At 41.2% G+C, this 16,758-nt stretch overlaps 1 protein-coding gene across 1 annotated transcript in view; it reads left to right on the top strand.

The window, feature by feature from the left end:
- The window catches only part of LOC139686225 (uncharacterized), a 41,559-nt gene extending 25,223 nt beyond the window's left edge, over positions 1-16,336 (top strand). The window contains exons 6-14 of the mRNA XM_071583382.1: positions 2,819-2,929; positions 4,698-4,886; positions 5,231-5,372; positions 8,897-8,987; positions 10,360-10,536; positions 10,725-10,961; positions 11,762-12,006; positions 15,140-15,503; positions 16,190-16,336. Coding sequence (XP_071439483.1) covers positions 2,819-2,929; positions 4,698-4,886; positions 5,231-5,372; positions 8,897-8,987; positions 10,360-10,536; positions 10,725-10,961; positions 11,762-12,006; positions 15,140-15,503; positions 16,190-16,222 — 1,589 coding nt within the window. The 3' untranslated portion in view covers positions 16,223-16,336. The remainder of the gene's footprint in view (positions 1-2,818; positions 2,930-4,697; positions 4,887-5,230; positions 5,373-8,896; positions 8,988-10,359; positions 10,537-10,724; positions 10,962-11,761; positions 12,007-15,139; positions 15,504-16,189) is intronic.
- Positions 16,337-16,758: the final 422 nt, after the last annotated feature.

The raw sequence follows: 16,758 nt of genomic DNA, 5'->3' as shown, positions 1-16,758 counted from the left end.
GCGTCTACACACATGCTTTTTCCTTTCTGGGCTTTAACTAACGACTCGAATGTTATTCCCTGGCAGGCGGATATCATGGATACAAGGGCACTCTATCTCTCTCTTATTAAGGGTATTATGTATATGTGTTCAAGCTTCTATTTGATAACACACGGCTCTTGACTTAACGTAGGGTGGTGTCTCCCATGGTGATGGTGGTGTCCTTGGAGGGAGCAATGGGATTAATTCACTTTAACATAGAATAATAGGTGTAAAAGTCCGATCATACTGGTGCCAAAGTGCCGGGGGGACTGTAATAGAGGGGATTGGGGAATTGTTGCAATGCCATTGCAGACGGAAGGTCTTCTTACTCACAACCGGACACACACACAGGCACACATTCAAACGACTCAGCTCTTTTGTTGGTTGCCCATTCAAACACCTTAAAGGAAACATGACGAGTTTAATTAGTGTCGGAGATCTCTTATAGCCAATCGCCAAATTGTCAGTTCAATATACTGGTATATGCACTGTCAGTGTACTGGCTTCCCACCCAGAGGGCTCGGGTTCAAATCCTGGCGGTGTTGAATATTTTCCAGAGGTATCCGTACTTGAGGTGCTTTGTGGAGGGCACTTTGAGTGTGAGTACGCTGTCCGTCGGATGGGACGTTAAAATGATTGACCCCTTGGTGCCTTTCGTTAATAGAGTAGGCTAATGTCTACGCTGGGTTTTTCTTTCCACCCTTCATCCTTCCCTGTCACCCTACCCTTCCCTACCCTATGGCACAAATGACCTCAGCTGTCAGTTGCCTCCCCTCTAAACTACTAATACTACCAATACAATCTGTTTATCATGCGACAACGCTTTTAAATGAAGATGGTCTTCCGAATTGAGCACTTCCCACAATGTACGTCAGGAAAAGAAAACGGTATCCACATATACTCTTTAAGACACAAACCGTGGAAGTCCATCCTAAGTTTAACCCTCTTAGTGCGGCGGGGATTCCAGGGGTACTTAGTGAGAAGTGCGAAGGGTTATTTCAGAAAATGTATCACTTCAGGGAAAAATACATTGTGAAGTTATTTGTTTAGATATCCATGTGCAGTTTTTTTATTTTGAAATATAATATTGTAATTAATAATGATGTAATAAATTTACATCATCTGAAAAATAAATGTAATTATTACAGTATCATAAATTTGAAGAATATTTTTTAAGCAATAATATTTCGATTTTTAGACACAAAACTAATATTTAAAAAAAAATGTTTTTTGATAAAACTACGATATTTAAATATAATATAGAATCAAAAAGACATGTAGAAAATATTATATAAATAAATAAATAAAAACCAGTGAATTGCAAATTTTTTTGTCAGCCTCTGCATAGTTCGATTTTGTTGAAAAGGCTGATCTCACTGAGTCAAATTGGGACTTTTCCCCTTTCCTTGATACTTCGGCAATGTGCTTACAATCTAAAGGTGGAAAAAAACCAAGTTCTAACTCAAAGAGAACTGCTGACAATGTAATCCATTACACAGGGCGCAAATGATTAGAAAGGATGGACGGCAAGAGAAACCAAAATGATTACAAAGCAGTGCTCTCATTTCCATCGTCTCAACAAAGTCTGAATAAGCAGCTATATATATCAACACCATAACACATTCAAGAGATTACAAATGATCACAGATTAATTAGTAGCCTTTCAGTGGCTTCTCATAGTGGAAAGACCACTCAGAAAAAAAAAACGAGCAAAAAATTAGGCTGAGCTCTTCCCGACATGTACAAAACTGAACGAAAAATTATAGTAAGAAATATACTTTTTGAAAAGCATTTAAAATTGCTAATAAAAAATTAAAAAATTAGTTACGTGATTCTATGGTATTCACCCTATCGATGGCACAAAAACCATAAATTATTAAAGAAAAAACCATAAGTTACAACGATTTAAACAATAGCCTACGCAAGAGCCGAAATATCGGCCCGCCGCACCTTTCGCCAGGGATACGAAAGCCGATATATATCGGCCCGCCGCACTAAGAGGGTTAAGAAAAGGGTTTGCTGTTTCTAGAAAACGTTTTTGTTTTGCAGGGTAATAGAGGATGTCTACCGCGGTACAAGCCTAATGTGATACGACGATTGGCCAATAATATTCTCTTCACTTCATCAATGTTTTCGTCTGTTATGGACGTGCTCAGGCATCCTTGGGCATGCTCTTCAACCTTCACATCTTCTCGTCCCTCTGAGAACATTTTGTACCACTGATGAACGTTGCTTCGGTCCGTGGCAGCTTCTCCATATTGACACTGTCAACATTCGGAATGCGTCCGTGCACTTAATTTCTATTGTCACACAATTGGACACAGATTCTTTGATCCATTTTTCGGAACAGGCAAACATCGAAGACAAGCCGAAACACGTCCAAGCGAAACAGCTGTCAACAATTAACGGAACATTCAAAATGGCCAAAGGTTTCGGCAAAAGGGAGAGACATAAATACCGTACGTAATGCCGCTAAATGAAGACAGTCTTCTGAATTGAGCACTTAACACACTGTACGTTAGGAAAAGAAAATGGTGTCCATCTTAAGTGTAAGAAAATGGTTTGCTCTTTCTTGATGACTTTTTTGTTTCGGAGGGTAATAGAGGATATGTCTACCGCGGTACAATCCTAAGGGGGTCAACAGCTGGTAGAATTTCTTGTCTGCCAACTCTAAAATGCCCTCTTTCCCTTCATAAATGACCTTTGAACTCTCTCATTTCATTTCAATCATTCAATAGAATCAGTCTCTTCATATTTTGTCGTGACGTATTTAAATGCGATCCAATCCCGTGTCCAGGTGGGGTGAAAGCAGAGGATGTCCCTGAATCGGACCGTGTCGACAAGGCAGGCCAGGGCGTTGCAGAGAAATCCCGGCATCAGGACCGGAACCGCTTCAACCGTCTTGCAAGTAAGTGTGAAGAAGTATTGCAGAGTTAAGAAATAGAATTTGCAATGCTGAAAGAGTTAATGCCGTCAGATGTATGTACTTCGGCACAGTTCCAACAGGGTCCTGTTGAACTTTTTAAAGGGTTAACCTTTTCCGATCCCTGGTTTTGGGAAGAAAGTATGATTTGTGTCCGTTAGTTAAGAGGAAAAATTAACTTTTAAACAGTTGAATAAAAGACTGGCAATGTTGCATTCGTCAAAATGGTTGGATTAAATAACGTTAAATCTTAGTTATATATGAATTTGTTGATAATCTCCTTGATAAGTTAATGAATACATGAAATATCTCCCTAAGAAATAACCAACGGCCATTTAGGAAATGAAGTTTCAATCCATAATATGGATATCACGATCTTAAAGTAAAGTATTATTGTAAAAGTGATTGTGGATTTTAAAAAGTTATCTTTCGTACGTGTAACTATGTGATATAAAGTAAAGCATCGTACTTGACTGCCTTGGACGACAGAGGTTTCTAAAATCCCGAGGTATCCATATCAACGAGTTTTCAGCATTGCTGAATTATCAATTTGGTCCAGGTTTCTCTTACAACACCAATGCCACAGCGCTCAAGTTACAATTTGTAAACAACAGTCTCAAATTAGAAATTCCTATTTGTAAGGTTCGAAAGGTTACAGCAAAACAGATGCAAAAAAATTACATTTACTGAAGTGTAATAGTCCAAAAGTAGCAGTGACAGCATTCAAGTTACGAAGGAACAGAAGTAAAGTAATACTTTCAAAGTAATTGTTCCACAGTAACAGTTACACAGTGAGAGTTACGTAGTAGCAGTTCCCAGGAGTAAAAGTTACAAAGTAACAGCTCAAAAGTAACTGTTCCGAAGTTCCAGTTACGTGTTGGCAGTTCCCTGGAGTGATAGTTACAAAGTAGCATCTCAGAAGTAACAGTTGCAAAGTTAGAATTACGAAGTAGCAGTTCTCTTGGGTAACAGCTGCCTAGTTACGAAGTAGCAGTTCTCAGGAGTAACAGTTACAATGTAACAGCTCAAAAGAAACACTTCCGAAGTTCCAGTTACGTGTTGGCAGTTCCCTGGAGTGATAGTTACAAAGTAGCATCTCAGAAGTAACAGTTGCAAAGTTAGAATTACGAAGTAGCAGTTCTCTTGGGTAACAGCTGCCTAGTTACGAAGTATCAGTTCCTAGTAGTAACAATAACAACGTAGTTCATCAAAAGCAACAGTTGCAAAGTTAGAATTACGAAGTTTCAGTTCTCTTGGGTAACAGCTGCCTAGTTAGAGTTCCGAAGTAGCAGTTCCCTGTAGTAAGAGTAACAAAGTAGCACCTCAAAAGTAACAGTTGCAAATGTAGAGTTACGAAGTAGCAGGTCCCAGTAATAACAGTTACAAAGTAGGAGCTCAATAGTAACTGTTCCTAAGTAACAATTCAAAAGTTAAGAGTTACGCTGTAGCAGTTCCCAAGAGTAACAGTTACAAAGTAGCTGCTCCAAAGTAACAGTTAAAAAGTAAAGAGTACCAGGGGGAATATGCAGAAGTGCCAAAGTTCTGGTGTGTCACAGTCCCAAAACTACAGTTACAGAGGTGCAAATATGTCCACATCTGAAGTTACCAATGCAAACTAGCTGCAGTTCGATGAAAGTGTTCCGTATTGCCTTTCCCATGCTACGTTGTTCTCTGGTCACCATTTCTCTGTTATTATTCAATTGTTTCTCAATAGTTCTTTGAGTCATATTCATTTTAAATGTCTCCGTCGCAGGCAGTCTGGCATCCATCAAGTCTCTGCCCAAGGACGTGACAGTGGTGAGGTCAAGGGGCAAGGCATCGCCCTTCGATGGCTATGGGAGCCACCAGCTGGCATTCTCAGAGACCATTGCGGCACACCTTGGGCCCGGCATTGAGATACGCCGTGTGAGCGGTAGCCGTTCTGCGACCAGGGGACGCCGAGGTGAGGAGTGTATGCCGTGCGGTTTTCTTTTATTACGTACTCCAAATTTATGATTTAATCTGCGATGGTTCCATTCATTTGTTATTCTACGGAATGAGGGAATTATATTTCTTGGAATATGTGCCACAATTCGTGGAACAGTCGTTTGATGTCCGTGATTCATCAAGTGATAATACCCCTGTGAAATATTGCAAATGACATCATTTGAATACCACGGCACAGTGCCCTTAGTGAAGTTTTAAGGGTATTATCCATGCCATATCTTCGATTTTCTTCCCTCTTGGTATGAACAGAGTTAATCAGAGTTATGTTGCATTGCGTTTGACCTTGTTTCTTTGTTCCAGGGTCAAAGATGGTGGGGTCAGAGGGCGATGGTGGCCGCAATGAGGGTGATTCGGAAGATACCGCACTCTTGGCGGCACTGCCGGACTTTTCCACTGTCTTCTCGATGACGGGATCATCGACGGCCGCCAAGAATGACAAAAGGTCAGCGATTCAAACCTTACAGTCGTACATACAAATCCCTCACACAAAGAAACTCGGAAGAATCGGAAACTCGTGAAGTAAATGTTTAAATTAATGCCTGGATATCGTGAGGAATGTATTAAGAATCCAGGGCTTAATATTAACGATTAGTAATGAAGAAAACTTCGTTGCAATTTTCCACAGTTAACTTAACTGTGGAAAATTGCAACGAAGTTTTCATTATGTCTCGATTCCACAACATCACGCCTGACACTTTTCGTATTAACGATTAGCTTTGACACATATTTGTGGTGCGTTCTTAAAGTAATGCAATTATTTTTTCCCAAGGAATTTATTGAAAAGATTTTCACAAACGCTAATAATTCTTCAAAGTACTCTTTCCTTGGGGCTCTATAACATTTTTCTAGCCACTCAGCCAAGACCGGTACATGACCTGGAAGGTGCCTTTAGGGACCTCTGGCAATCACGGTTGATTGGATCTCTTCTGAATGGACGTAAAACTGGTTCCTTTCAGGGCTGCCTGAGTGAACAAAAAGAAGTCTCTTCTGGGGTGATGTCGGGACTTTAGATAAGGGGGTGGTGTGGCAGTTTAAGCACCTGGTGTTTGGCCAGGAACTCTCTGACTCATTGTGCGTTGTTGTGATAGAGTTGCCAGGTAGCGGAGATGTCTTTTCTTGTCCTGATAACCCTCTTTCGGAGTCTCTCCAGCACATCCACGTAGTAGACAGCGTTAACTATTTGTCCTTGAGGAACTAACTCCTTACGGACAACTCCTTTCCTGTCGAAAAACACAATTAGCCTTGTTTTTCAACTCTTGATTCGCTCATTCATGCCTTTCATAGGCTCGGGGGACTGCCCTGTGCGCGCCACTCAGAGATCTTTGTCATTTTGTTTCTGGGTCGTATTAAAAAACTCGGGTCTTCATCACATTTGATGGCATTGTCCGAATAATCAGGTTCATTTTCTATACTATGGAAAAGTTCACTTGAAATTTCCGCTTGGTTGGTGACTTTCGTGACAGGGTCAGTGCGCAGGGGTTTACAATAACTGATGTCCTGCCACTTCCACAGCTTGGAGAGCACCGAGACTGGCTTTGTGGCAAAGCTTAATGTCCATCTCACCTACTGTAAGTGGTTCGATCTCACTCTTAACAATAGAAGAGGCGTAGGAAATTCAATTGCATTACTTATGGAACGCACCCTAGTATGTTGTATGTATTGTATATGTATTAATTTCTGATCCTGATTGTGTTTAGACTTGTCTTGTCTGTTGCGTGTGTTTGTTGGTGGACATAAATGTTATTCCTAGCCTTTCCCTTCCAAAGCGTTTTCTCGAATGATGTTGCCACCGCAAATCTCCAAGAAACAATACTTACTCCACTCATGGAAAAAATAACAGTGGACCAACAAGGAATTCTAAAATTACTTAATGAGATTAAACCCAACAAATCCCCGGGTCCCGAAAATATACCAGCTAGGGTGATTAAACATTTAGCTCCAAACATTGCCCCGTACCTTGAATTTATATTTAACAAATCCCTCACAGAGTGCAAAGTACCTAAGATTTGGAAAACCGCGCAAATAACGCCTATTTTTAAAAGTGGTGACAGGGAGGATCCCAGTAATTACAGACCTATATCTCTCACTTCTATCTGTTGTAAAATCTTAGAGCACATAATTGTCAGTTCAATAATGAGACACCTTGACAATATTAACTTTTTAAGTGACAATCAACACGGATTCAGGAAAACCCGCTCCTGCGAGACCCAATTAGGATTATTTACACATGATTTACTTGTATCTGGTGAGAGAGGTAGGCAAGTGGATGCCATCTTCTTAGATTTTCAAAAGGCATTTGATAAGGTCCCACATGGTAAACTCATTCATAAATTAAAGGTTGCGGGTATAAACAAGGGCGCTATAAGTTGGGTTAAAGATTTTCTTTCAGAGCGGGAACAGAGGGTAGTCCTTGATGGCGCTAGTTCCGACAGCGTTCGAGTCACGTCGGGGGTACCTCAGGGAAGTGTGATCGGGCCGTTACTTTTCTTGATTTTTGTTAACGATTTGAACCGCGAAGTGAAAAGTAAAATTAGGATGTTCGCGGATGACACGGTGATCTATCGGGAGATATCTGGGGATGAGGATCGTTTTATTCTAGCACAGGATTTAGATTGCATTACTAAATGGTGTTCTAACTGGGGATTGACTCTAAATTATAATAAATGTTCAGTGGTAAATTTCTTTAAAAGATCAACGGGATTTGCTTACAAATTAGCTGGAGGTGACCTAGCAGTAGTTGATACGGTAAAATACCTAGGTGTCACATTCACAAAAGACTTAACTTGGGGGACTCACATACGTAAAGTCTGCGGTCAAGCAAATAAAAAATTGGGATTCATTAGACGCATTGTCGGCAAAAGTGACTCAAAGGTCAAGGAACGTTGTTACCACGCTCTTGTAAGGCCTCATTTAGAATACGCATGCAGCGTGTGGGACCCGAGTGAAAAAGGTCTCATTCGGGAAATTGAGAAGGTTCAACGCCGGGCAGCCCGTTTTGTAAAAAATTCCTACGATAAAACGCAAAGCGTTACCGAAATGCTCATGGATTTGGGGTGGGAATCATTAGAAGAGAGACGATTCAATGCAAGACTGAAATTATTAAATAAATTCAGATCCGCATGTTTCAGCACCGAGGTCTCGCAGATCATTCGTACTCCTACATACATTGGTCGCTTGGATCATGCATATAAAATTCGGGAAATAGATGCCAGGACTAGCCGACTCAAGGACTCCTTCTTCCCACGGACAATACGGGATAGCAACTGTAGGATTATAGATAGTAAAAATTCCACTTGCCACCCTTCAGTGTCTAAAAAATAATTAGTTCTACTTAAATGCATGCTCCTCCACTAACCTTATGTGTTTTGCTATAATAACCCATTCTTTCCGAATGACCTCATTCGTGTTCTGTTCATCTGTTTTTAAGTTTCCCTTTCAATCCCTCGTCCCTCTCCGCGGGGGGAAATTCCTGCTACCTGCAACGTTGGGTCGAATTCCCTTCCTTTTACTGTCTCTTTGGGGGGTTGAGTGTTTTGTGGTGCATTTTCATGTGGTAGTGATGTTTCACATTCTTGCTTGTGTTGTCCTGGCTTGCGTGTTTTAGGATGGCTTTCGTGCTGTATCCTGGGGTGCAGTTTTTTGATGTTTGGCGGTTTATGTGTTTGCATGAGTATTGGATGGAGGGAGTTTTGCATGAGTGTGTGCGCTGCTGGGGTGTAATTTTCCGTGTTGTTTTTTGCATGTGGTATTTTTCGTTTTTACGGTTGGTGACCTAACACCCCCCGCCACACGCCCTTGCGGCGGCTTGCGGGGTATTATGTAGATGTAGATGTAGATGTTCCCTCTTGGGATTAAACAAGTGTTGAGAGGGTTTCTTTGTTGACGTGGGGATTTGAAACGGCTAATCTGATGTTGTTCCTTGATCTCACGCCGTGTCCTTTTCTCTCCCGTGGTTGGTCTCCACAGTGAAGCGTGCCCAGGGGCGGTGGCAGAGGGCGATGCCAGAGGGGAGAGCCCTGCGGTGGCCAGCGATGTTGAGGAAGAAGACGATGCAGAGGTAAGATTGCTCAGGAAATGAATTCACTTGAAGAAGAACCGGAAATTGGAATGAATAGTGGTGGGAACATGAGATAGGACGATGGGGGGACACAAATATAACAGGAATGTTGTTGTAGTTTCTCTAGTTCTCAATATATTTACATCAAATTAAGTTCACCTTCAAAGTATTCCCCATGGACCACAATGCACTTGTCCAAACGATGCTTCTATTTATCTGAAACATTTCTTAAATTCATCTACATCTACTTAATACCCCGCAAGCCACCGCAAGGGCGTGTGGCGGGGGGTGTTAGGACACCACCCGTAATTTAGAAAAGAAAAAAAAAACCGCATGCAATAACCACAAAAAAAACAAACATGGCATACATTAATGCAAGTACACTTTCACCCCACACACATGCAAACACTCAAACTACATCTTATATACACATGCACCTGAAAGTATACCTAACACCTTTGCAGTGTTTAACTTTGCTCCGACTTGTAAATTCAATGTTTTCAATATTTCTAAAGTTACTTCGGTTCCCTACTATTATGATTCCTGATTGCTCGGGGAAAGAATGAGTATTTGTGTGTCTATCTGTATACTGGAATCTATCTCCCCTAGTTTATCTTTGTGGTCTGATCCACCTGAGCAGTGTGGGGCCATTATAATTCCATCAGGGTCATAGTTAAACTCGTTTGTTCTGAACCTTTCTAAAAGTCTAAGCCTAGCTCGTTCTCTCCGCACTTCAAGTGGTTCCCAGCCTAAATCCCCTTAGAGACCTGTCACACTTGTGTTCTTATCATAACAATTTTTAACGAATCTGGCGGATTTTCTCTGGACTTTATCTGATTCTTTTTGCCAAATTTTCTCCCACGGATCCCAAATACTTGCGGCATATTCCAAATGAGGTCTAACTAGAGCAAAATAACACCTCTCTTTAACTCTTTCATTACATTTCCCCACCACCCGTTTAATGAAGCCAAGTTTCTTTAAAGCTGATCCGCATATTGTCCTGATATGTGCTCCCCATGAAAATTCATTTATCGGGATGTCCTTAAGAGGCCTTCTAGAGATTTTTGTTTCACCTCCTATATTGAACCAGACCGTCAGATTGAACTAGAAGACTGTCTCTACGGTATAGACTTTGATTATTCGGGTCATATAAACGACAGATCTGGAATATGGTCCATTAAAGATTGGGCTCTGATTAAGCAAATTGGCATGACAATTGATAGCAATGGAAAGACAAAAGAGTTCTCGGTATGAGTGAGGTAGTCAATGGCCTAGAGCCGTCTTCTGTCATAAGATCACTCACTCTTCCGGCATCGACTCCATACCATCGTGGTACTGCCAAGTGATCACATCAGACTCAAACCTTTTCCAGGAGGATCTGGAGGAGAAGGACAAGACGTACCGTCCAGCTGGGTACCGTGGCATGGGGAGGAGGAGACGAGGTAGGGGCCGAAGGACGTCGGCATCTAGAAGTGACATGCCAAAATCAAGGAGGAAGCGAACCGGACAGCAGGGCTCTGCGGCATTGGCTCGGGTCAAAATTGAGGAGGTATGTACCGGGGATGATGAGTGAGACAATGGAATGATCTCCGTGAACCGTAATTCGGGTAAAACGGTGAATTAAGCCGTAAAATTGTGGTTGCGCGTATCTAATTTATCTCAGTGTTTTGACGTCATTGCTTTGCCTTTTATCATCGTCGTTTGCTGTGATCACGCAAACTGTTGTTGTCTCCGCAGGAAGAACGCCCTGGCGACTGGGAGGTGTTTGTTTGTGACCTCTGCGGTAGATCCTTCTCCAAGCGATTCCGACTTGCGCATCACATACGTGCGTATCACCCCAGGGAAGGTGGCGCAAAGGGTGAGGATGGGCGCAGGGTTTTCCCCTGCCAGCAGTGCAGCAAGGCGTTCACGCGCAAGGCTAACCTCAAGAAGCACTTGCGTATACACACGGGAGAGAAGCCATTTGTCTGTGAGGTATGCGTCTTAAGGAGTAGGGGGGGGGGCAGTAGGCAACATGCGCATTGAAACAAGGTAACTGGTGACTATAATCAATGAAAGTGCAATTCTGAAGTGAACAAAATTTGCGCATAAAGTTTTGGAACTGTTGTTTATGGTCAAATTTGCATTATTCTGTATGTAGTCAAGAAAATAATGTCATAAATGGCGTGTTCCGCAAGGATCTATTTTAGGTCTTGCAATATTTTTAAGTATATCCGAGTAATTTAATCACTTGCTGTCATTTCTGTGGCGAATAGGGCAAATATATGCAGAGTAAATTAGTCTAGATCCAATTTGGAAGTGCTTTTCCATGAGTTAAAGCTGTTTTTCACATTAATCAAACTATTGTTTGTTTATTTACCTTCGGTTTCCATGGCAACAGTGTCAATTGAAACGTAAATAAATGGTTGCTCATGATTCAAATAGTTAAATGTAAAATTGGGAATTGATTTTTTTATTCAACTGTAGTGATAGAATTTTTTGGGTATTTCTTTAATCAAGTTAAACCTTTTTAAATTTGTTTACATTCCTCCATTGTTTCCATAGCAACAATAATTATTTTGTTTACATCATTGTTGATCGCTTTCATTCCTATTTGAACATTCTCTTGCTCGTTGTTTTTCTATAGATCATAGTCTTTATTGTTTGACCATTGTTGCCCCTTGCAGATTCAGTTGTTCGTTGTGGGGTTTGCACATTGCGTGTGTTGTTGTTTTGTTCACCAACTCATTCTCCTCGTCTTCCTCTCTCCCTACCGTTGTGCATTGGGTGAACAGGAGTGCGGTAGGGCATTCACGTTCTCCAAGAACCTTGCGCAACACCGCAGGGTCCACGGCATGGAGAGGCCGTTTGTGTGTGAGGTCTGCGGTCATGCTTTCCGCTTCTCCAAGAACCTCTCACAGCACCGCGGCGTGCACGCTCACCTCAAACCGCACGTTTGTACCGTTTGCGGCCGCGGTTTCACCCGGTCCACACATCTGTCTCAGCACAAGCGGCTGCATTCCGGGGAGAAACCGTTCAGGTACGGTATCATGTGCGGCATCCTGTGCCGTGCACATAAAAAGTGTCGACAGATATCTTATTTGGATAATTGTAGTTTAAAAAAAAAAATTAATTGGTGAAATTATTTTATTAATTAAATTATGCGGTTTTATTAACATTGCCATGTATGCAGTACGCAATGAATACAAACAAAATTGTTGCGAAGACAAGAGTCAAGTTAACTGATGACCTAGATGTAATTCAGATTTGGTGCGATGCATATCAATTTTCAATTAAATTTGTAAAAATGCGTAGTAATACATTTGTTGGGAAAGGAGTAATTCCCTCCCTATTTAGTTAAAAAGTGAAACATACTGAAATCGCGCGAGGGTAGATTCCTTTTAAATACTTGGGGTGTAACAATTACTTCTCACGGTCAATCCTGAGGAAAGCACATATGTGGAAATAAGCGGTTGTTCTAATTCAAAAATTGGGATTTGTAAAAAGAGTTCTGGGTAAATGCGATGGAAAAGTGAAGGAACGATGTTTTTTCTTGCCCTAGTCGGGCCCCACCTAGAGTAACGTATGCTGCCAGTATATTTAGGGGATCCTCAAAGAGATAAACTTGAATTCGGAATTAGTTCAAGTTCAGCGGATTGGGAGGGGCTAGATTAGTCACAAACATTGTTATGACCAACGCAGTAGCATAACTACTTTGGCTAGAATATTTAGGCTGGGATTCCTTTACACAGCGGTGTTTACAATATAGATTAAACCTATTAAATACACTTAGAAGATGGCTGCTTTTCCGATGACATCAAGGACATAATACGAACCCCAACGTATAACGGGCGGAGGGACCACTAATATTAGATCAGAGAGATGATGGACTGCAAGAGAGACAGACAGGTTTAAAATGGTCATTTTTTCCAAGAACTATAAAGAGACCAGAATGCTTGTAATCGAAATCCCCCACCAGTCGGCTCGACACAATAAGTATTAATATAATTACAAGATGGGGACTGCGCATGGTTATACGATTATGTTTATATATATATATATATATATTACTTACTTATTATACTTATTATATTATATATATTATATATATATATATATATATATATATATATATATATATATATATATATATACATTACTTCTATATCTTCAGAGGAAGACGGATTGTTTCCGTCGAAATATCAAGAAATAACGTGTGAGTGTTCTTCTTTTTTTGTGTTTCTATATTGTGTGTTACTGTGTATTGTACTATTCGGCACTTCCGTGTTACGTCTACGAAAGCATATATATATATATATATATATATATATATATATATATATATATATATATATATATTTATTTATTTTTTATTTTTTTGCAGGTTCCCCCACCTTCCCCCATCCATTTGAAAACACCTAACCCCCCCTCATCCCTTATCCTTTCCTCCTGTTGCTGAACACGCCCTGCCGCACACCTTTCTGGTGGCTAGTAGGGTATTGATGTAATTGCTTATGATATTTTACATGATGTAGATGCTTTTGATAGAACTCAGGATGTGTAATTGACACCAGTTACATGAAAATATAGTAATTGTGAAGTTTAATTAATAGATTAAATGGCAGACTTACAAATCTCCATCTTAATGTTTAAGATGGCAGTTGCGGACCTTTGGAATTGGCTTTAATCCATCCTAGCGATAGCATTTCTTTGTGTTTATTTCGTGTTCTGATTGTTCCGTTTGAAATGTCGTTTCTTTTCAGAGACTTTTAAGTGATGACAGTGTTTATTTGTTTAAGAATGTATATCGTTGCAATTAGGCTATTTACCTGGTGGCAACGGCCTTATTTTTATGGCTCAATTGCTCTTATTGTGTAGAAAGACACTTAAAAGATTACCAACCGCACTTCTACCCTAACAGATGGGCTAGGTTCACAGCATGCCTACTACAATGCTCCATAATAGTCCATAATCGCGCACTCTTCAATTTCGGTTTTCTTTTCAAAATCACGCCCTGTTAACACATCATTCGATTTTGCAATACAACTCCTCACGCTGCCGGAATCAAGTACGGTACAATAATTGTTATAAGCACATTGGAATAATAATCCCAGACCAACAAAGTTGATCACCCAATGGCTTCCTATTCACTTATTCTGGAAAACTCCCGAAATTGGAATGGAAAAGGGCCTCAAACAAACCTCCTATGCAGCTGTTTCTAATCAAACAATCTACATCTACATCAATACCCTGCGAGACACCAAAAAGGTGTGTGGCAGGGTGTGTGCAGTGCACCAGGAGGAAAGGGTAAGGGATGAGGGGGGGTTAGGGTTTTTCAGATGGATGGGGAAAGGTGAGGGGAACTTGCAAAAAAAAATATATATATATATATATATAAATACACTAGTATAAGATATGCGTGGTCCCTACCTTGTAATTAGGTCAATACTTATTATGTCAAGCCGACTAGTGGGGGACAATAGGGCTGTTTTAAGTTAGGGTATTTTTTCTTTAGCGTTTTTCCAATGCGCCCTTATTTTTATTTTGAAACGATGGTCGTTTTTTCCATTTTAACGTTTGGTTTTTCTCTCTCTTCCCATGTAAATCTTCCCCGCCTTCAGTCTCCTCCTCCTTAGAGTAATGATTAGATTAGACTCCAGTTGCGCAAGTGCCCTTTTTCTTAAGAGTGAAGTGAATCAGCTGACTCCCTACGTTAGTATTGAGGGAGCTTTCAATTCTATAAAATCAACAAATTCATGCTCTTTTGTTGTAGTAGTATTTACGGGAGGTGACCGACAGCTAAAGGTCATTTGTGCCATTATGGGATGGATGGGGAAAGGGTGAAGGGTGGAAAGGGAAACCCGGCGTCAGCATTTGCCGACTCTTAATAAAGAAAGGCACCAAGGGGTCAAACAGTTTAACGTCCCATCCGACGGACGGCGCACTCACACTCACAGTGCCCTCCACAGAGCACCTCAAGTACGGATACCTCTGAAAAGTATTCAACACCGCCGCTGGGATTTGAACCCGGGCCCTCTGGGTGGGAAGCCAGTACGTTAGCCCCCGCGCCAATCCCTTCTTGCTCTTTATACGAACCTCATTCCCAAGAGAACGCAATCGAGAGACAGCAGACTAACCCTCCCCCCCCTCTCCTTTTCTCTCCTGTTGCGTAGGTGCAGCGTCTGTGGCAAGCGCTTTGCGCAGAGGGGACACGCGGCGCTCCACACTCGGATACACACGGGGGAACGACCGTATGCGTGCCCAGTTTGCGGTCGAGCCTTTTCCCTCCGAGCGCACCTGGTACGCCACGTGTCCCTTCACCAACGGGATGGCGAGATGGGCCCTGGAAGGCCCCCACCCCTGCCGAGGAGGGACCGCAGGGGGCGGGACGGCGTTGAACTGGTTGGTGCCGTGGACGAGGAAGAAGAAGGTGCTGGAGTGACTGCCCTGGGGGTGGACGGCGACTTTGAGGGTGATGCCATGGTCATTGAGGACCTCGGCGTGGAAGAGGACGAAGGGATGCCGTTGGAGGAAGAGGTGAGATATCTAAATATGGACGTGGGAAGTGTGTGCGGAAAGTAATGGGAATTTGTAAATTTTGCGGGGTTGGAGCAGTTTTTTAAATTTATTATGTTGGTATAAATGTCCCTAATGTTTGATTAAATTCTCAGTGCCGTTCATTGTTTACCTTTTCTGGGGTAGCTGTTAACCCTCTTAGTGCGGCGGGGATTCCAGGGGTACTTAGTGAGAAGTGGATGTAACAATCTCATTGACAACTGCTAGTGTCTCTACTGCAGCAGACCCTCCACCCAAACTCTTAAGACATTAGAAAAGGCATACATCTGGCTCTTAGATACCTTAATTTATCCAGGAATTAATATCTGCCATTAATCACCCCTCCCTCCAGATGTTTACATTCAACCTCCCCTCCCATTTACTTCCATGTCAATTGCACATGTCCGAACCTTCCCCTTTTATTCAACCTCCTCTTCTCGTCACACCCTCTCCCCTGTCCCTTCTTTCTGCAGAGGAAGGTGGTCTTGCCACCAAGTATTTTGGAATACTCACAGTGTGTCCTCTTTTAATTTAATTCTTTAAATTTTTTTTTTCACCAATGTCATCTTGATGCTTTGTGCTAATTATTATTATTCACACCCGTGAGACTTTCATAGCTTGTGACTTCAGTTAAGAGGACTAATAGCGTCACTTTACCCCTTTTGCAGGTGCTGAAAGATGAAGAGGCGATGGTGGAGTGAAAGGTCATCTCTGCTTTCGGCGGTGATGGCATTCAACAATTTGAGTTCCATCCCTTCCTTACGAGGATTTAGATGAAATGTTATTGTTTGAGGATACATATTGTGTTTATATATATATATATATATATATATATATATATATATATATATATATATATATATATATATATATATATATATATATATATATATATATTTGTATATACATAGGCAGACACAACTGTACATATTTATGGAGTGTATTCTGGTGCCTAGCATTCTAAAGAATCTTTTAATAGCTGTACACGAAACTAACTTAGAAAGAGAAAAATACCGAGACCAAGTCCCCCAGTTATGGTATGTATTACAATCGAAAATGATGCACAATTAAATGCCGTTTGTTGGTGCGAAGTGAGCGGTAGGTATGAGATGATATGATATGAGAGAGAGGGAGAGAGAGAGAGATGATTTATATATATATATATTTTTTTTAATATGTTGGTCCACTTGATGGTGATAAAAACGAATACTTTGGTGCTAAGTGGTTAATAATCTAT

Source organism: Hetaerina americana, unplaced genomic scaffold (assembly GCF_022747635.1).
Source record: "Hetaerina americana unplaced genomic scaffold, ioHetAmer1.1.p SCAF_135, whole genome shotgun sequence".
NCBI lineage: Eukaryota > Metazoa > Arthropoda > Insecta > Odonata > Calopterygidae > Hetaerina > Hetaerina americana.
Note: the sequence above shows the minus strand (reverse complement) of the source record. Positions and strands in the feature narration are given on the sequence as shown.